The 19,898-nt window shown below is 38.5% G+C and overlaps 2 protein-coding genes and 1 long non-coding RNA gene across 9 annotated transcripts; 1 reads left to right on the top strand and 2 right to left on the bottom strand.

The window, feature by feature from the left end:
• The first annotated feature begins 2,922 nt into the window (after positions 1–2,922).
• Positions 2,923–8,105, top strand: LOC127352056 (putative gonadotropin-releasing hormone II receptor). The gene is made up of 4 exons (XM_051380164.1): positions 2,923–3,105; positions 4,655–5,258; positions 6,005–6,209; positions 7,299–8,105. Exons 2-4 carry the CDS (start codon positions 4,710–4,712, stop codon positions 7,793–7,795), a joined length of 1,251 nt encoding a protein of 416 aa, XP_051236124.1. The 5' UTR covers positions 2,923–3,105; positions 4,655–4,709; the 3' UTR covers positions 7,796–8,105.
• Positions 5,492–7,522, bottom strand: LOC127352057 (uncharacterized). The gene is made up of 2 exons (XR_007881030.1): positions 7,421–7,522; positions 5,492–6,183 (listed from the first exon to the last, which is right to left on the bottom strand). It is a non-coding gene; the product is annotated as an uncharacterized LOC127352057 (long non-coding RNA).
• Positions 7,659–19,032, bottom strand: wdr93 (WD repeat domain 93). 7 transcript variants are annotated; one of them, XR_007881028.1, is made up of 17 exons: positions 18,759–19,030; positions 17,726–17,837; positions 17,334–17,535; positions 16,996–17,060; positions 16,713–16,791; positions 16,544–16,629; positions 15,920–16,004; positions 15,538–15,694; positions 15,103–15,173; positions 14,689–14,778; positions 14,407–14,541; positions 13,035–13,242; positions 12,863–12,923; positions 12,600–12,756; positions 12,218–12,407; positions 11,902–12,063; positions 7,659–7,789 (listed from the first exon to the last, which is right to left on the bottom strand). XR_007881028.1 is itself a non-coding variant. In XM_051380162.1 (16 exons), exons 2-16 carry the CDS (start codon positions 17,834–17,836, stop codon positions 11,955–11,957), a joined length of 1,803 nt encoding a protein of 600 aa, XP_051236122.1. In that variant the 5' UTR covers position 17,837; positions 18,759–19,032; the 3' UTR covers positions 9,618–11,954. The 7 variants fall into 7 exon arrangements, 5 of the variants coding, with proteins under 5 accessions (XP_051236122.1, XP_051236119.1, XP_051236120.1 ...); XR_007881029.1 differs by lacking the exon at positions 7,659–7,789 and adding an exon at positions 8,098–8,182; XM_051380162.1 differs by lacking the exon at positions 7,659–7,789 and having other exon boundaries at positions 9,618–12,063; positions 12,218–12,404; positions 18,759–19,032.
• Between the last annotated feature and the right edge of the window lie 866 nt (positions 19,033–19,898).

Here is a 19,898-nt window from a genome sequence, read left to right as displayed (position 1 = left end):
TCCTGGCCGTGAGTTGAACGTGGTGTTCAACTCACGGCCAGGAAGGAAGTTGAACACCACATAACTATCTATTTCAAATTGGAACCGGGGAAATTAATCCGTCTCAATAAATCAAAACAGACCATGCAACATGTATACAAGGACATCCCAAAGGAATGGAAATGCCTTTCTAATTATCAAAATAATGAATGTTGTAATCAATCAGAAAAGCAGGGTGCCCAGGTGTCATAATGTTATGGCTGATCAGTGTATGTTGAGATGTATACCAAGAGGAATTCTCAGAGACTGAGACAGAGGTAAATAAAGTAAAGAAGTAAAGACATGACTGTCCAGCACTATACTAACAACTGATAAATATAGAATTAAACTTTATAAACAGGACAGAGGGAGTCATCTTCATCTTCAGGCAAAGTCCTTCTGAAGTCCATATTTCACTGGGAAGGTATAATTCATATAATTCAGAGGATGTTGCCTCCTCATTGTCACCAGATACATTCTCAGGTTTTATGGTTTATTTTCTGATCATAAATTTGTATGGCAGACAAGCAACATACAAGTATCATTAGATGTAGGGTGTACACATCATTAGACAGATAAAATGTGTCAAAAAGCATAGAAATGAAAAAAAAAAGTAAAATAAAAGATAAAATAAGAGCAGCAATTATCAAGATAATAAAATCATACAATGAACTGACTAATAATCAAAGAGCAAGATCAAATCCATTATCATACATCCTTGGCAAGTACACTATTCCAAAGTTGTTGAAAAAAAGTTTTAGCTTCACCAAATCTAATGCGGTCAGTGGGTGAGAATGGACAAGCCTACAGTACATAACCTGGCTCACACTGTCCATCTATACTCTAAATGACTCATGCTGACATTTCAACCCACAACCTTTAAATCTCAGGACAAACACTGGAGACTGAGTTAAAAGAACAAAAACCCAGCCAATGTTTACAGTTGAGAAAATGTCACTGTGCTGAGCAAACAGTGGTCATACTGTACATACGAGTTATTACGCATGTGGTACATAAGCGGTTCCGGGCTTCAACCAAGAAAATGAAAGAAAGAACCGAAAAGAAAATAAATCGATATATAAAATATATCGAGATAATATAGCACTTTATGTTTCCTAATCTCCTATCCAAATTTCTTTAATAATTTCTTAAGTGCTTGTTTGCATAAATACATGAGGGTTCTTGTCCTTTTCCCAATATTGTAAAAGAAGTATGGTGTTCCATTTCAGCTCTTTCAAAAGAAAAGCCTTGAGGGGCACTCACTTCCTGTGTTGGACCCAGTGTTGACGTCAGTTCTCTGGACTAAATGTTTACTTCATACTTTAATAAAAGAAATATAAATAAGAGGAATGTACACTTTGCCGTAACAGACTAGAGAAGGAACCAGAGAAATGAAAAATAGATCACAATCCAGCACTGGATTGGAATTAAAAGGAGACATTTAGGAGGAGATTTGAATAAAATATTGCTTTTATGAGACTGCTTAAAATGTTTCTTTCCACACTACTGCAAACACTAATACAATTTATTTGTGGTATTTATTTTACATGTGTGGTGGGTGGTTTTACTTCAAGTTCACATACGCCTATAAGGAGAAAAAAAACTCATCCTGACAGTGATAATAATAATAATTCATCAAACAGTAAACGAGACAGAAGGGACAGAAACAATTTATCACCCTTGCTCAGCTATAAAAGTGCCCTCACTTTGTTTCAATTTCTCATACAGCACTCCCATGTAATGGACCTTTGATTATGTAATTATGGTCTGAGGGTGGTCAACCTCTCTCTTTTGTGTTTTTACATTTCTTTCAAGCTGGAATGGATAAGGAGGAGGAATGTGCTGGGGGAAGTTGAGAGAGTGCTTTAATTAATCCCTATCACCTCTCCTCCTGGCTTTGACCTGTGTTCAACTTCCAGTTAGACATTACCATGGAAACAGTGACATATTTATTAAATCTCTGTAACCATTTTGTTAGACAAAATAGATACCTCTGCCAGTGAAGGTGTGCTAGATCCACATAGACCTAGCATATTTTTATGCTTTTTTTTTTTTTTTACACCAGGTGAAAACAAGTTAATGACTGTAATCATGTGATCATGAAATATCATGCATAACATTTTTGGCTGCCCTTCCTACTGTCAACGCCAAGCCCAAGATATCCACTATTTAGCCCCATTTTAGCCGATTGGACCCGATCTAAGCATTTTTCTCCTTTTCCAGTAGTATGCCTCGAGATGAGAAGCTTTGAACAGTTTTTACTCCCAAATGTAGACAACTGTGTGAAAAGTTTATCACTTCTGTCTTGCCCCATGACCAGCTTGTCAGGTAGGTCTTCTAAGAGCTGTACTCCATTTGTGATGAGATTAGCTTATACAGTATTTACAGTATTTGTCTTTGTCTTGGTAACTTAGACCTTCAACACATTCTCTATGATCTACAGATTCAGCTGACAGACTTGGATCTTCTTTTTGTTGCATTTGTCCATGTTTCTCACAGTCAAAGAGAATATTGTTTTTTCAAGCAGCTCTGAGCCTCAGCAGCCTGTGTGCTATCTCATGAATCATGTTTTATGTAATAGTGTAGCTTTTACTGCAGGATTTCACGCAGCACAGGCACATCCCAAACTGTGACTTTATAATTCATATTTTTTCCCCCATGTCTCCTACGACTTATTTCCTCCTGGAATTTATTTAGATGCTCGGTGTTTGCCTTGCCTTTTTTTTTTTACCACGTGTTGATCATCAGTGGTCATTGTTATTCGCTCTCACGTGTGTTTCTTTTGTTTTCTAACATATATGTCAGTGAATATGGAGTTGAGGTCCGACCACACCCCGGGGGTTTGTGTTGCACGCCTCTGATTGGTATATGGATAAAGGTGGAACGGGTGGAAGCGCACAGGACGCGCTGGATAGCAGAGGAGCTGGACAGCTGCAGAGGATGTCGGTGAACCTGCTAAACTTACAGCAGACTACCCATGGAAGACCACCTTACACGAAGCTTCCGTCCTGCGAAGATTTTTAAATACCTGGGGTCTCAAAAGTGCGCAAAAGGCTAAACCCAGAACTCTCTCCAATGCACAAGAACGTAAGTTTGCTTTTACGCACATTGAGCTTCTTGTAGTCGGGCTAAGCTGTGGTTAAGCTTGTTGAGGGAGACAATATATATGGTTTGGTTTTGAATGTGCTTTAGGACTACAGGGGCACTCAGTGTCACGTGTGGGAAGAGAAAATGAAGTGTGCGCAATATCCACAGACCTCAACTGAAATGTCATTTTTTATTTGAAGATCTGGAAGTCTTTTATTGAACTGATCGGGGTGAACAGTTATACATTGTAGATATATTCAGTATGATCTGTCTGCAGAACAAGAAGGCTGTGTAATAATTCGTGCAAAGTTGCGTCTGTCTGACATGAGTTATCCGCATACTGCAGACACCGGAATGTCTGTGTGAGTGCTGGGGTTTAAAGACTCTTTTGGGATTGATTATTAACAGAAAATGTCAAGTTTCGAGTCAAATTAGTCAAATCAATCTTTGCTTATCTTTAAATCGGATCAAAATAGAAAAATAAGCGGGCGTGCACGTGTGTATGTTTAATTGTGCTTAAATGAGCAGTTTTATATATCATATTCAATACAGAATGCGTTTACATTAAGATTACTTACATGGTGTTATATGTCATCTGTTCTACCACCATATGCTTCCTTGTCCCTTATAACAGCTCCTCTTTTATGAAATCTAACATTAGGATAAAATATTAAATATTCAAGGCAAATAGGTGAGACATCACTTGTTCATTTTTTTGACTTGTGAATGGGCTCAAAAAGGCCTTAACTTTTCTTTTTCTTTTAGTAGGAATACTTTTGATAGTCCATGGTATTGACAGCTCAGTCTAATGTTGGTGATACAGCTGTTTTGCTGTGCAGGTGTGGGCACTACAATATTAACTAATAACACAGAGGCTGCCAACAACCAGGACACTGAACAAGGTCGACTGAAATCCTCCTGCACGTTTCCTGTTTGCATTTCAAACCAGTCAGATTTATACAGAATGATTTTGTTTTCTTGTTGCTGTTTGTTGGGTAACAATTTTTGTTTGGCCACACACCACAACGATTAATAACATGGTGACTCCCCTGTTTGAATTATTCAAATTGTCTTGGTTGAGAAATTCAAATTGTCATTATAATAACCTTTTTTATTACTATTACTATTTATCTATTATGTTCTCTGCCCCCATGTTATTATTACTAAACAAGGAATTCTGCACAGCAGATGAAATGTGTAAATTGTGGTTGAATATTAGCACTATTACAGTACATGCACTCTAGGAAAACATGGACGTGTAGCAGTTAATACCATATAATATTAGCTCATTGTACTGTATTCATAATTTCCCTTTTTCTCACAGTTTGTTAGCTCTATCTTTCCACCTCATTGAATTGAAATACGAATAATGCTTCCATATATGCATATTACTTCCTCTTGATGGGCCTGTGTATTATTCATTTATGGGATGTTTCTCTTTCTCTCATTACACAAATGTGTTTGGATGATCTGCGCCCACTTCCTGGCCCGTGACTCATCCATCTTGTATCTTGCTGATTCCCTCTTTTTGTCTCACTCTTGTTACCAGCGCTGATCTTCATGGTGAATGAGCAGAATGTTTCTTCCTCTGCGACCATCCGAAAATGAACACCACTCTGTGTGACTCTGCCGTGGCCTTGTATCACCTGACGACAGACCACCAACTGAACGCCAGCTGCAACTACTCCTCGCCTACGTCCAACTGGACATCGGGGGGTGGCGCCCTGCAGCTGCCCACATTCACCACAGCGGCCAAAGTCAGAGTGATCATCACCTGCATTCTCTGTGGTATATCGGCCTTTTGCAACCTTGCAGTGCTGTGGGCGGCACACAGCGATGGGAAGCGTAAATCCCACGTCAGGGTGTTGATAATCAACCTGACTGTGGCTGATTTGCTGGTGACCTTCATCGTGATGCCTGTGGATGCCGTGTGGAACATCACAGTCCAGTGGCTTGCTGGGGACCTTGCCTGCAGGCTACTGATGTTTCTAAAGCTGCAGGCGATGTACTCTTGCGCCTTTGTCACCGTGGTGATTAGTCTGGATAGGCAGTCAGCCATCCTCAACCCTCTGGCTATCAATAAGGCCAGAAAGAGGAACAGAGTCATGCTGACTGTGGCCTGGGGCATGAGTGTCGTGCTGTCAGTCCCACAGGTAAGGCCAGGTATCCCAGCTGACAAGGTGGATGTACTCTGATATAATTCTTACTTTGGCTTAAGTTGTTTACATGAATATTTTATATGCTTGGATTTACAGTTTAAGGCCATGAATAACCATTTCCACAAAAAAACTGCTGAGGAAGACGTATACAAAATGTGTGACCAGTTGCTCTCCTAACATCAGTCTGAAAAAAAAAAAAAGATTATCCCATCAGCAAGGAGAATCTATTGCCAACATATTTTGTTTTATTAACATGATGGAGGAGGTTGCGCTAAAAACAGGGTGGAGGGAGGACAGGTACATAATGTGGTACATAAAATGCTTGTTTTTAACCTTTAACAGGATAGTTTGGCCTCTAATGCCTCAACAAATCATTCAAATTACACAACCAGTGGTGAGAGGATAAACGTAGACAATTATAGCTTTGTGGGTTGTGAGAGATAAGGGTTGAGTGTTTTTTTTTTCTTCAGACAGAAATGATGAAGTGTGACCTTCTATTTTTTTGAGAAGCACAAATTAAATTCCATTTAGTTCCATTCATTTTGGGGGACGGAAAAAATCTCAGAAACAGATAACTCGAATCAAAAACTACCTGCATGGCTAAATAGCACCACAGGTAGGTGAGTTACTGGCAGTTCAACCATCACTGAATGATGATATGGCCACCAAACACATGAGCAGCCATAGATGTTTTTCCATATGACTGAAAATGCCTTCCTAACGATCCTCTCCCTCCTCAGTTATTCCTTTTTCACAATGTGACCATCATCCATCCCGAGGACTTCACTCAGTGTACCACACGTGGAAGTTTTGTCACTCACTGGCACGAAACAGCCTACAACATGTTCACTTTTTCCTGCCTGTTCCTGCTGCCGCTGGTCATCATGATCACCTGCTACACCAGGATCTTCTGTGAGATCTCCAAACGAATGAAAAAGGACAACTGTAAGTCTGTGGATCAGTTCACGTCAGTGATTAGTGTTTATATAACATAATTGCTGCTGCACAGTGTGTTTAACCTTTCTGTTATTTGATGTAATGATAAAAGCTCGGCTGTGTTAGTTCTTTGGTGATTTAAGGTTTTTTTACATTAACATATATAAATAACAAATACAGTAACACACCAAAATGTAACTTTGTGATTCTCTAACAGCAATTAATGGCTTAATTAGTGCATGGACTAAAGGGTTAGTTCACCAGCAACAGAATGTCTTAGTATAATTAAAGTTTTGGATGTGGATGTGACTAGTTTTACATCCATTGTGTAACTAGTTGCTCGGTATAATCCACAGACACTGTGCAGTTTTCATGACATAAATCTACTGAAGAAATAGTCTCAAAACTGTTAACAGTGTGGTCAAGATGTTGGGGCGAGGCTTTTGGAATGGCGGACTGTCGGTCTGTTGGTCGGGCAGTCAGTCCATGGCTTTGTTCCGGGCTGAAATATCTCAACAACTATCAGATGGATTGCTGTGAAATTCATGTTCTCCAGAGGATGAATCTTATTGACTGTGGTGGTACCCTCCTGACTTTTGCTCAAGCGCTACCATGAGGTTTTTGGGGTTTTTAGTGACATGTCAATCAGACAACTATCGTATGAACTATCGGATTAATTGCCATGAACTTTTGTACAGATACTCATGATGGATTCAGAGGATGAATTTCAAAAACATTGGCAATCCCTTAATTTATACTCAACTTAATGTGTCTACATTCGAAACTTAATCCTTTCAGCCTCAGCTGTACTTTGTCTTTACTGCTAATAAGCTAATTGGAGCAATCGTGGACATGTTATAGTATGCCTGCCAAACATCAGCATGTTAGCACTGCCATAGTGAGCATGTTAGCATGCTGACATTAGCATTTAGGTCAAATATCTGCTCTGTGTGGCTGTAGATTGTTAGTTTTGTTAGTGCTGTGAGCAGACACAGAGACAGAAACCTTAAGAACTGCAATTTCAGCAAATCTACTTAATGAGTAAGAAACTAATATATTTTTGTACTGTTTTGTTTCTATCACCTGTTGTGCTCTTAGTGCCCTCTAATGAAGTGCATTTGCGGCGTTCGAAGAATAACATCCCCAGAGCCCGGATGAGAACTCTAAAAATGAGTATTGTGATTGTGTCGTCTTTCATCGTCTGCTGGACTCCATACTACCTGCTGGGACTGTGGTACTGGTTCTTCCCCGACGACCTGGAGGGGAAGGTCTCCCATTCACTGACCCACATCCTGTTCATCTTTGGGCTCGTCAACGCTTGCCTCGACCCGGTCATCTATGGCCTGTTCACCATTCACTTCCGAAAGGGGCTCCGGAGGTATTACTGCAACGCCACCAAGGCAGCCGACCTGGATAACAACACGGTTATAACCGGATCCTTCATTTGTGCTGCCAACTCGTTGCCACTGAAAAGAGAGGCCAGCCAGGAGAGGTTCATGTTGTACAGCGATAACCACAGCAGAGCAGAGTCGACGTCACCAAGAAGCATATTTTTAAGAGATCCAAACCAGTCCAGCTCCGAGAGCAACCTATGAGGAGGGAGGAGACTATTTTTACTACTGCTATATAACTGTTTTATTTATTCAGTTTTATTCAGTGTCTGATGTGTGGGGGTCCTGTATTCCTTGAATACTACGTGTCGTTACTTCATAAATCGCAATGTGCTTCTGCGTAACACAAAGCTGGGTGGGAAATACAGAACTTTGTGTTTCCTTGAAAAGGGGAAGCTTCATAAAATAAATTCACTGATCACACTACACTAACCTAATGAGCTTCTGTCTTCTTGTTTCAGTCCTCTGTAAATTGTAACCTGTGTTCATCTTGAATTAAATTTATTCGCTGTAATTTGGAGTGTCTATTGTGAATCCATTCCTGTTGGAAACATTGACGGCCCATTTTCAGAGGTGAAATTACAACAAGCCCTGTGGGGAAGAGAAGAAAAATCACACATATAAATGAAATTGTTTGCATGTAAATTCTTGTTGCACGGCAATGGCGTGCAATTTCTGTGCAGATATCTTATGCAAACACACTTCCATGTTTGTAGTGATGTGTCGCAGTAGGATCCCAGAGGGGACTGCTGTCTATAATCAGTGATGAGTCATAGAGTCCGAATGGAAAGGCAATTTCTTGCTATGAATTATGACAAATGCATGTGTGGCAGAGAACTTTAAATAATCTTTAGCTCTTTAAAAAAATTAAGCATTTTTTTTCTTCTTGTTCACAACAATGAATGACTTAGACAGGTAGGTTCAGGTGCAGTGCCTGTATCATTTTATCTGGTTCTTGAAGATTAGAGGAACCTCAAATGCAGACAAGAGAGACATTACATGTAATTTTAGAAGGTAAATCATAGCAACATGCACTTCTTTTATGTCTTTAACACAGATAATGTAGCCAGAAAATGTAATTAGTCCGGGCAGTTTGTGAAATCCAGCTGTAACAACAGCTGCTGTGTTTCATATGTAAGATGATCTACGTCACTATCTGCCGTGGCTACAAGCCATAATAATTTTAAACTGAGATAAGAATCTGAATCCATTATCTAAATTGATGCCTATAGCATCCATCTTTCATTACCTTTTTTCCGCATACATTTGCTCTTCCTGACTGTGATCAAGTACACCGAATAATTTCCAGATATATGGTGTGCGAACCGAACCAGGAAAAGTGTCCTGATTTTAAGTGTGACCTTTGACAAAACTTTTAAAATTTTTGTGGGCAGCAAATAATTATTATTTTCATTATTCATTAATTCATTGATCTATAATAATCAGTCTTCTCAACTAACTGATCAACAATCTAAAACCTAAACGTATTCAGCTGACTATTATAGAAGAATAAGTAAATACAGAAAATATTCAGATTGGAGAGGCTGCAGCCAGTGACTTTCCCAATTTTTGCTTAAATTTGCCAGAATGATTATTATAAATGTTACCTATTCATATTCTGTCAGTCAACTAATCCATTAAAGGAACAATTTACAACACAACATTTATAGAAATGCAGTTATTCACTATAGAGATCGATAACACTCTCTGTTAAATATGAAGACACAGCCAGCAGCCGGTTAGATTAGTTTAGCATAAAGACTGGAAACAGGAAGGGGACAGCTACCCTAACTGGTCCAAACGTAACCAAATCTGCCCACCAGCTTACAAGCTCATCCATCAACATTATATCTTGTTTAATCACTACAGAAAACAAAGTGTAAGAGCGACACATTTGGCTGCTATCTATAGCTTCATGTATACCGTACAGACATGAGAGCGGTATACTGCAGCTCACCCTCATGTCTCATAACTTTTGGCAAGCGACAAGGATTATTTCACAGAATGCAGAAATCCTTTAATCAACTTCATTTCAGAACTTCTGCATTTATTATTCATGTAACACAATAATTTCAAAGCTCCATTTACTAGCTTTTGTAGCTTTCAACAGTCATTTAGCTTAAGAGGAAGACATTTTTCAGATAAGCAAACCGCTAAGGTACTTGTTCTTACCTTAGCTGTTGCCAATGAGTAACTGAATATATAAAAAAGGCTGATATTACAGTTAATTGTACGTATCTGAGAAAAGGAAAACATAAAATGATGATGGTTGGGTTTTTTTTGCATGTTATAGTAAAATAAAATGTTGAGACAACTAAATACCACAAGTAACATCTATAAAAACACTGATATTAAATAATCAATTAAAAAGTCAAATGAGACAAATCTGACAAGAATGAAAGTCTGCTCTTTGTCGGTGCTTAGTTTCATTTAAGAGGCGGTAAATATCTGATGGGTACACATGCCAAACTCTTTGAATAGAGCTTTCATTACACTTTCAATGATGTGTGGCCCTTTGGCACCCTCAGCAAAGCTTTATAGAAATTCAAATGAGGCTTTGCTTTCAAAAAGATATTAAAATCAGTATCAGTTCTCTTGACAAAGAGACACCACAGTTTGAACTGATTGAACAGTATAAACACTGTCTGGTGAAGATGGACTACAACAATGTAGATACATTTGTGTGTATAATAGCAGAAATGCGACACAAGTGATCCAAAATGCACTCAGTGAAATGAGCACCCATTATTGTTCTGTCACCAATCTAAACTCACACAAGGAGCCAATCAGGAATAATTCTCCAGCCACACATTACTGATTAGATATAACTGAACAGTATGGTCTCTGATAGATTGAGGTTTTCCGACTCTGTGAGCCCACCTCGAATATTTTAATCTAAATTTGCTGTTGCCCTGGTATTCAATAAATATGGACATTATTTAGTAGCTGATTATGCTCCCTTCAATTTGAGTGTGTCAGTTTGCCAAAAATAAAAGTACTTAGCTACTAACGCTGTCCACCCGCTTCTCCATTTTGTTTATATACATAATCCTGAAAAGCAAGGTTTGTTTTTCTTTCCATTAAATTATACAAACTGTATCAATGACGGACAAGAACATACCTCTTCTGTCTAAACCTACTCTCACATTATAGACAGGCAAAGCTCTGAATGAGTATTTCCTGTTGCATGATGCATGTATTTGGTTTAAATTAAGAAAAGTAAGCAAATCTCTGCACTGTCCTACTTTTTGTGTCTTCTGACATTAAAAACATGACGCATGAAGCATTCAAGGACCCTAAAGGCAACAAAATGCCAATGTGCCATTACTGAATACGGCCCAGTCACAATCAGTCATCCTGTGTATTAGAGATGGCCTAGCAGCACCACAGATATAAAAATGTTGCCGTAGTCAACACAAGAAACAATGTCAATCCTTCTTTATACAGAAAGACACAACTGTTTGATTTGTCTTAAAAGCAAATAAGAACTGGAGATTAGGTTATGTTGGTAATGTACATTTGGACCAGTGGAATACATTTAAACAAGGACTTACTGACAGACAGAGTACATTTACAGGCAGAGCCACTGAGTTAAAGTGTTACTGTAAGAGGATCAATTATAAATATTCAAAAAGAAATACTTATTCTGCCTCAATCATGTTATGATTCACCAGTGGACAAAGTCTTGCAACCGTGGATACAGTTACCATGGCATTTACTGCTTGCTCCTGCTTCATAAACAGAACCTTTATTGTTAGCATCAGTTTAGCCTAAATAGACCTTTTCACAGCAGCCATTTCAACATGAAATTGTAGGGTATGCACAGGTGTTACCAATGAAACTAATTAAGGTTCGTTCCATTTCTGTTTGACGTGAATGGAACAAATCCTTAGTTAGCATCATTGGTAACACCTGTGCATACCCTACAATTTAATGTCGAAATGGCTGCTGTGAAAAAGGGGTTGTGGCACTGCCCTCATTTTTTAAAGTCCTGGAGAAAAAGTTATATTTGATCATTTGCAATATGTATTTATAGCGACACAGACAATACATGACTATACCATATATATATTCATTAGGTATGAACCGTTTAAACAGCATCCCTAGACCCCATGTGGAACAAGTAGAGAAAATTCTGTCTTCAAAAGTAAGTCGTTTTCACCTATTTTGTACAATTGTGTAAAAAAAGAAGAAAAAGGAAATATAACAGATATTACATCTGTGTTTAAATGAGCACTGTGTATCAAGGTGAATAGTGCAATTGAAGTGGGAATTAGAAGAAGCTTTAAAACAACATAAAATGAACACACCATGTACAATAGTAGCTCTATCAATCCATGAAACTATGTATCGTTGCAGTTCATCAGCTGGCTGCAGCCCTGCTGTGTCTCTGTTGTACCATCACTGCAGTTTCCTGTAGCTGCCTCCAGGTCTGCGTTATAGCTTTGTTCCTTTCCCCACCGGATGCCACTCTGCACATAAAACCACGACAGGACACAGCTTTAACATTCAAAAATGTACTCTTCGTGCTAGAAAGTCTACACATCATCAGACTTATTTTAAGAGTACATTTAAAAAAATAACTGGACACCTGATATTCAGATTACAGGGGAAAAGAAAAGCAACCTTTGCTGAAGGTAGACGTTGCAGGCTTTCTCTAGAGTGACACAGCTCAGTGTTTTTTGTTGTTGCGGAGAATCTGGAAGTGAAACAATATACTGCTTAAAGATGTCAGATTCTCCAAAACGGAAGGTGAATAGCTGACTCTGGTTTCCTTCTTTAGAAGAACCACTGCAGCTTGGGTCCTGGTCACCTGCTGAGATATGAAAGCCTTTAGTTACAGTAGTTCCATTTCACCTTGTTATTGCAGATTTATTGCTTACATATCAATGTAATATGAACTTGTTCAATGTCATAGTCTTAGTGAACGTCACCAGTGATTCCCTCCTTTTCCTGAAACTGACAAAACTTTCAGCAAACAAAACAAAAATGTTGTCTTTAGGTTTACCTTTTATGAACAGAGTTTGTTGTTTGGTGTTCAGGGCATAAACAGGATTACAGGGAGTACCAATCAGATGAGTTGGGGTAGGAATCAAGAAGCACACGGTGGTTTTGTTGATGACATCTTGGAGAAACATTTTTCCATTTCTTTGCACCACAAGCGACTAATTGACGTAAGGAAAATAAGACAGCAGCAATTAAAATACTGCAAGTTCTATGGAATTGTTTTATGTGCTTTAAACCTTTTATCAAAAATTTGAGTGTTTCTACCAAGCTATGCAGGAATGGCACTGATGCAGTGACAGTTGGGAGGTCCCCGCTGTGTTTTGGCCTGTAGAGATACAGGAAACCTCTTTTTCTTCTGATACAATATGATAGCATTTAATTTGACAGGAAAAAGTTAGATGCATGCATTCAATTAAATATGTAAATTTCAGGTAACCTTTCAGTGAGCTGCACTGTGCAGGATCGTATCCCTCGTCCTGTGGTGACAGTATGAATGGTTCCACTTTTACACAACACCAAAAGATTCACTTTTGCTTCGGTAAAAGTCTGGGAATCATTCGCCGACACAGGCCAGTAATCCACAAATTGCATACAGGAGAAGGCAGTGTCTGTAACTGATACCAGGACAACAGACAACGGAGACCCTGAGGAAAGGACAAGAAAATGAGAATCAAACAGGCTATAACCTTGTTTATATTACAAACCTCTAAAAATGGTTGTTAGCTTGTCAGTAACTCATGCACCCAAATTTGTATCTTCCTACAAACGGATTGTGCCTCATTATTGCTTTTTCCTTTCGGGGAAATCCTAAATATATCACAACTAACTGGACCGAAGAGCTTGATAGAATTCACTGAATCATGCTTTAATGCGTGTGGTTGTGTGTGTCCGGGGGTAATTTAACAACAGGAGCACTCAGAGATGCAGACAAACCACTATGTTCTCTAAAAGATGCCAGTGTAACGGACTTGCAAGAGGAAGATGGCCTCTTTTTTTGTTTGCACTTCTGTGATAGAACCATTGAAACGTGTATGTGTGATTGATGCTGAAATGAAGTGTAACAGCAGCATGAATAAAAGAGATCCTACAGTCAGTCTAGCTGAAGTTAGCTAAGATTAGCCACTGGTCATGGTAAAGCTGTAGCAACAAAACCTTTGAGTGAGCTAGAGTGAGCAAGGGTGTTTTTTATTACTTATAATTTCAACTTTTAATTTGTAAGAGGGAAAAGTTTTTATTCCTTCTTTTTACATGGTGTAATTTTAATTTAAGGCCGATCTGAATTGCCCTTTCCAATTCATAGTATACCGGATATTACACTGCAGTGTCTAGAGTATTGGACTACTAATGAAGATTATGAAAACGGTGCCGCTATTGTGCCAAGCTATCACACAGAGCTTTAACATTATACATAACAAATACTGTAAGCATGTCAAATAACACAGATGGAGAAAGATTATTCGCAGTTACTTGCCAGTAGTTACTTCAATTAATTTTTTGTGTTGTCTGTTCTATAAACAATATCCAATATCATTTACTCTTACCGACTGAGTTTGTGTAGGCAGAATACAAAACTTATGCCATATTTATCAACCAACAAACACTTTCAAAATAAATAGTAATTTTCAAGTATCTAGAGAATTTTCTAGCTCACTATGATTTTGCCTGTAGCTTATCAACAACAATAAAGTGGTTTGGAGACATAGTTAGATGCTGAAAAGTAGTAAAGATTGCTTTAAAGTTAATTTATTCAGGCTTAGTCTTACTTCACCCAAACCAAAGGTTTATAATATATCATAAGGTTTGCTCACCCAACTGCCTGTCCCAGACACACACCAAACCATCATCAAGCCCAAGTGCTACGTAACGGGTGCATCTACTGACAGCAGAGCAGAGGATTTCCTTTGCATTTGGCCATAACACATCTGGCATGGGTTCCACATCTGCTTCGAAAACAGAAGGATCAAAACAAAACATGTATGCCTGTTTCCCACAGCAGACACAAGCTGTGCTAAGTAAAAAAACAGGCAACATATTTTAAAGATGTGGTTGTGAACATCCAGTAGATCGTCTCTGAACAAATGAATCCCTACCTGGTTTGTTCTTTGGTGCTTTTTGCAGCAAATACTGAAGAAGATTATGGCTGCCACTCCACCACACACAGACAGCAACAGGTAACCCTGCTGAGAAAAGGTCAGGGATTAAAGACGACATTAAAAGGAGCTTGGCCTGTCACCACCTGCTATTACAGGGGATTGAATAAATATGAGGGATAAAATCCAAATGAATTCATTAGCTCGGGTATATCCTTATGCCTGTCAATCTGCCATTCACCCAGGGTTATACCTTAAATCACAAAGACCTTGTATATGATCTATTATTCTGGACTGCAACATTTTTATAGTGAAAACACCACTGAAACACTAATGGCCAATTGTTTTACATCATTCTTTATTATATATTCACATTTTAAACACTCAAATTTCAAATACTCATCTATTACAAACCTGGCTGGGACTTTGCTTTACTGTCACCAGGAAACTGACCACAAGGCAGAAGAAAGTGGTGGGTGCAACGTCTGAAAAATACAAGAAAAAGGCTGAACATCACTCATTTAATGGTTTAAATGATCCACACCCAGTGACAGGTGCCATGGTAACCAGATAATCAGTGTTATTCACTTCACCTGTCAGCGGTCATAATGTTATGGCTGATCGGTGAATGTTATCACATATTAGATCTACAACAGTGCTATCATAGCAGCTTAGCTGTAAAATGCTGATTGTATTTGTGTACACTGTATTGCAGTGGTTCCCAACCTGGGTCGCTAAATCTTCATGGGGTTGATTTTAAGGGGTATAAGGAAACTTTAAAAATATACAGTCGTCAGTTTACTCAATGATAGAAAAGGAAAAAAGTTGGGAACTACTGCTTTATCGTACCTTGGGCTTTCAATGGTTTCCTTTGTTTTTCCTGCATCTGTATCAAAAGCCGGTTCCTCCCACTGACGACTGCTCCTGGTGTCTACATCCAGAGCCAGGCAGTGTGTTAAAAAGTCTGTCATCTGCAAGACCACAAGTGGATCATCCAATGCTGTCCCTGCAAAACAGCAGAAGCATGCTGGGATATTGACTCGGCTGCATGATCATTCTTTTACTTGGAACAGCAAAAAACTGTGACCAGTACCCAGACACACACACACACACACACACACACACACACACACAAACACACACACACACACACACACAAAATGTATTTCGGTTCAGTTAAATTATATCAAATTATAGTTGTATTACATTTTTACTCTATATAAAATTATACCTGCTGGGATTGTGGGTGGCTTAATTCTAATCACCACTGCAATTGGAGTCCATTTAACTTCCACATCTCCAGATGAGTTTGGGTCCTGAGGATAAAAAATAAATTCAACTGCCTCAAAGGTTTTTCCTCAAAATTATAAAAAAGTTTTGAACTTTTAATTCACTGGTGTAAAGTCGTATATGATAGCAATTAAAATGGCACATGTTGTTAAAATTGTGTAATGTAAATTAGGAATCTGCTTCCCAGTGGAAAATGCTTTCCAGCCAGGTCAGTATGGCTGTATTATATGTGCACACAGACAGGCATTTATTGACATGAAGAATACAAAAAGACTGGCAGCTACTCAGGACTGCAACACCTTTTAAGCTTAAGCCTTTTTCTGTTATTTTTTGCAATTGTGTGCCTGTATTTGTGCACATATTTAGCATTTTCTCAATTTTACTTTGTTTTCTTCTCTTGTAGTCAATTTAAAACGAATGTCTTCAATAAAAGAGTTAAACCCAAACTAAGCTCAGACTCAAATGGCAGATGACAATCAAATGCCACTGTTAGTAAGATGTCTAATATGATGCCTAAAACACGATCAAGCTCAAACCAACCTAGCAATTAAATCTAGTACAATACCTGTTTCTGTGATAGTGCCATCTCTAACTCTTTCAGCCATGATTCTGAAGGGAAGTGATAGACCTCAAGCCAAAGAGCACCACTGCCTGATAGGAAGTGTGAAATTTCCATAATTCAGTATTTGAATGTGAAGTCACATAATAAAAACTAAAAGGAAGCCCTTACTTACAGCTCACTGATGCGGCTCCATAATCTCCCCCTTCAGACAGTTCAAATGTCAAGCAGATGCTCCTTTTGTTGATATTTTCCTGATATTGAAAGTATTTTTTGAATCTGTTATCTTTTTTTTTCTATTCCTAAAGGGAATTACATGAATTCAAAAATGAAAACGATATCCTATAGATAAACATTTTCAACATATAATTTTTTCTTATACAACTATGAAAACATTGGTGGTGGACAAACAAAATATGATAAGGTATATCTCAAGAAATGACACTGACACTACTCACCATGTTGTTGATAGCACTGAGGAGGTGAATGCCTTCACAGTGATATACAAAGACTCTGGCAACACCTGCAGTGAAAGACGACAGCAGCTGATGTCAGGATGATGATACATTTTTAGCAATGTACCTGTTCCTACACTTTCTGAAAACCTCTTTCTCCACTTTTCTTTCCTCTAATTCACAGGTGTTGATGTCTCAGTTCAGCACAGCAATGGTTCATGACTCCAGCATCAAGCTGTCAATCTGTTTTTGTTATTATGTGGAAATCTATACAGGTTTTAGGCAGGAGAGGAAGCAGAAACTAAAGAGAGTCAGTGGCTGATTAGAGGTGTACTACCCACCCATGTCATCAACAGTGCCAAGCAGATAGAACATGTCAGCTATCCAGGTAATTTGAATAGATGTAATTTCCAGTCTGTCCTGCAGCCACTCTGCAACACGGCTCAGAGAAGACGCACACCACACAGACAAGCCCTGGGAGTGACCCAGGCTGAGGTACCTGCCGTCTTCCGAGCACGCCAGGCAATTGGTACTCTCTGGAAGCTGACAGATAAGTCACAACAGTGAATCATTCATCCCTTTGGAAAACATATCTTCTTATTCGATCGTCTGTATAGTCTTTGGGACACATTTGATATTGGGCTACACAACACAAATCATTTTTGAAGTATTTTTGTCATTAAACTCATTTCTAGAATGAACCCAGTAAATTTAAACTGTGTATCATCTGTACCTGTGTCACACCGGCCAGTTCCAAAGTAGCCGTTTTCTTTTTAGATGTCTCTGTTTTGCAAGCTGCTTCCATCTCGGAGTCTGGGGTACTTCTTCTGGTGTACACCGACATCCTTCGACAAAAACATATTCATTTTAGATGAAGTATTAAGAGTACATAACAGTGCTCTCATGTTGCAGGAAAAGAGCACACACTTTCCCCAAGTTGTGTCTGACGATGCAGACATATGTGCAGTGGCGGAAGAAGTACTGAGATCTTTTAGTTCCAAATGGTAACAATACCTCGTCATCACAAGTTAAGGTCCAGCATTCATAACTGTACTTACATAAAGGACAGAAGTAGCTATTATCATCAAAATGCACTTAAAGTATCAAAACCATCAGTACATTTGTGTGTTATAGCTGAGCTCATTCTGACCACTATTGGGTGGTTTAATCTGTATCAATGAACCATATTTTATAAACTGAACAGGTGCTTTGTGAAGTGTGAATCTGCTAAGTAATTAATTATCAATTAAATTAAACGTAGTGGAGAAAAAAGTCCAACATTTGCCTGTGTCAAGTAGCATGAAATAGAAATACTCAAGTAAAGTAACATCATCATTTACATCAAAACTACAGAACTGTGCAAAAAGTACAGTAACGTTACTTCAGTAAGTAACGTTATAACGTTACGTTAGTTACACTACACCACTGTGAATACACCAGCTATAGCGTAGGAAGTAAGGATGAACTAATGTGGGGTACACACACAAATACACACACTATAAGTTAATGTCGGCGCAGTACAATAAATACATGTTGCATGTTGCAGCTGTTGTCTAAAGCTAACTGTAACGGTTGGGGAGAAACAGAACAGCTTATTAGCCAACTAGAGCTAACAACACAGCACAAGCATCCACACAGGTTAGCTCTTACGCTAACGCTAGCAACAACAACATCCACGGTAAAGAAGGAAAACGGAAAGGTGAACCCATTGTCACCCTGGGTCGGCTGTAATTATAATTTAATTCATTATATTATATCTCATATACCTTAATTTGCCTCCGTTTGAGTTTATGATGGACACAGCAGCAGCGGTAACCTTGGCAGCTTTAAGTATTCATGGTCGTCATGACAACAGGGCCTCGGCGGACGCACTGTTGCCATGTCCACCTGCAGAGCAAATAGCCAGTCATTACCTCCACAAGGCTTTCTCAAGTCTTACTCGCCACGTTTAGGTTGCTGTCACGGTTGCTGTCCGATATCTGTCAAAACCCAGCAGTTTAGGGATCTTGAGGCTTTGTTTCTCACCATACAACCCTCAGAATTCAGCACTGTCAATTGTGAGAAATGGCACAAGCTGGTGTTTTACACACTTATAAACTCACAGTGGTTTAATGAAAAGCTCTTATTAAATACAGTCATTCTTACTGGATTATCTTCCGAGCAGCAAAGGAGATAGGATTAAGTATTATGGGTAGGTACCACTTTCTGATCAATCATGTGAAGGCTTTATAACTAAGGGCTTTATTCATTGCTAATGACATGACATTTACTAATGATGTATAAAAAAAAAAGCCACACTAAGAACAACATCTGGATTGCCTGTCAAGTTTATAATTAGGTAATAAATGGATTTTTTTTTTTCCAGAAGTGGTCCATTATAGGATTTTAAGGATTAAGTAAAGATCTTAAAAAAGGATAATCATCTGCTTGAGTATTTTTTATTTATTTTTACAACCTGGCAACCCAGGTAGTAAATAAATTTGTTCTTGAAAAGGCTTGTAACAGATTATCATCTTCATTAAGTCATTATTTACAACGTAGCCTACAAACCCTTTATAAATTGTGATTTATCAGAAAGTAATTAGTACCAGTTTGTTTACAATGTTAAACATTGTATTTGTGTCTGTAACAGTATTTTGGGGTCTCATAATCCCATGAGCCAGACACTTCTATTCCCCTGACAAAAATAATCCTTTTGGCATTTACTAGCAGTTGACCTATCAAGTGGTTTAGGTGAGGACGTATAGACAAATCAATACACAGACAAACTTCATAGTCCTGTATATTTGTTGACGACTGCACAACTGAACACTGCTGTGATTAAAGAAAACCTGAATGATGCAAAACATTGGCATAGAAAATTCAAGAAGCAAGGTTTGTAAAATGAGGAAATCAAAAGACAAAAA

The sequence above is a fragment of the Dicentrarchus labrax genome, unplaced genomic scaffold, assembly GCF_905237075.1.
Source record: "Dicentrarchus labrax unplaced genomic scaffold, dlabrax2021, whole genome shotgun sequence".
Taxonomy (NCBI): domain Eukaryota; kingdom Metazoa; phylum Chordata; class Actinopteri; family Moronidae; genus Dicentrarchus; species Dicentrarchus labrax.
Note: the sequence above shows the minus strand (reverse complement) of the source record. Positions and strands in the feature narration are given on the sequence as shown.

Bases quoted from the DNA above. Each gene is read 5' to 3' on its own strand.
- wdr93 (XM_051380159.1), bottom strand. From the start codon at position 17,836: ATGTCGGTGTACACCAGAAGAAGTACCCCAGACTCCGAGATGGAAGCA. The intron at 15,174-15,537 runs GTACGATAAAGC...TGTATTTTTCAG, and splicing joins GAAACCATTGAAAGCCCAAG to ACGTTGCACCCACCACTTTC. The intron at 12,408-12,599 runs GTAAACCTAAAG...TTCATATCTCAG, and splicing joins ACAAACTCTGTTCATAAAAG to CAGGTGACCAGGACCCAAGC.
- LOC127352056 (XM_051380164.1), top strand. From the start codon at position 4,710: ATGAACACCACTCTGTGTGACTCTGCCGTGGCCTTGTATCACCTGACG. The intron at 5,259-6,004 runs GTAAGGCCAGGT...CTCCCTCCTCAG, and splicing joins TCGTGCTGTCAGTCCCACAG to TTATTCCTTTTTCACAATGT. The intron at 6,210-7,298 runs GTAAGTCTGTGG...TTGTGCTCTTAG, and splicing joins ACGAATGAAAAAGGACAACT to TGCCCTCTAATGAAGTGCAT.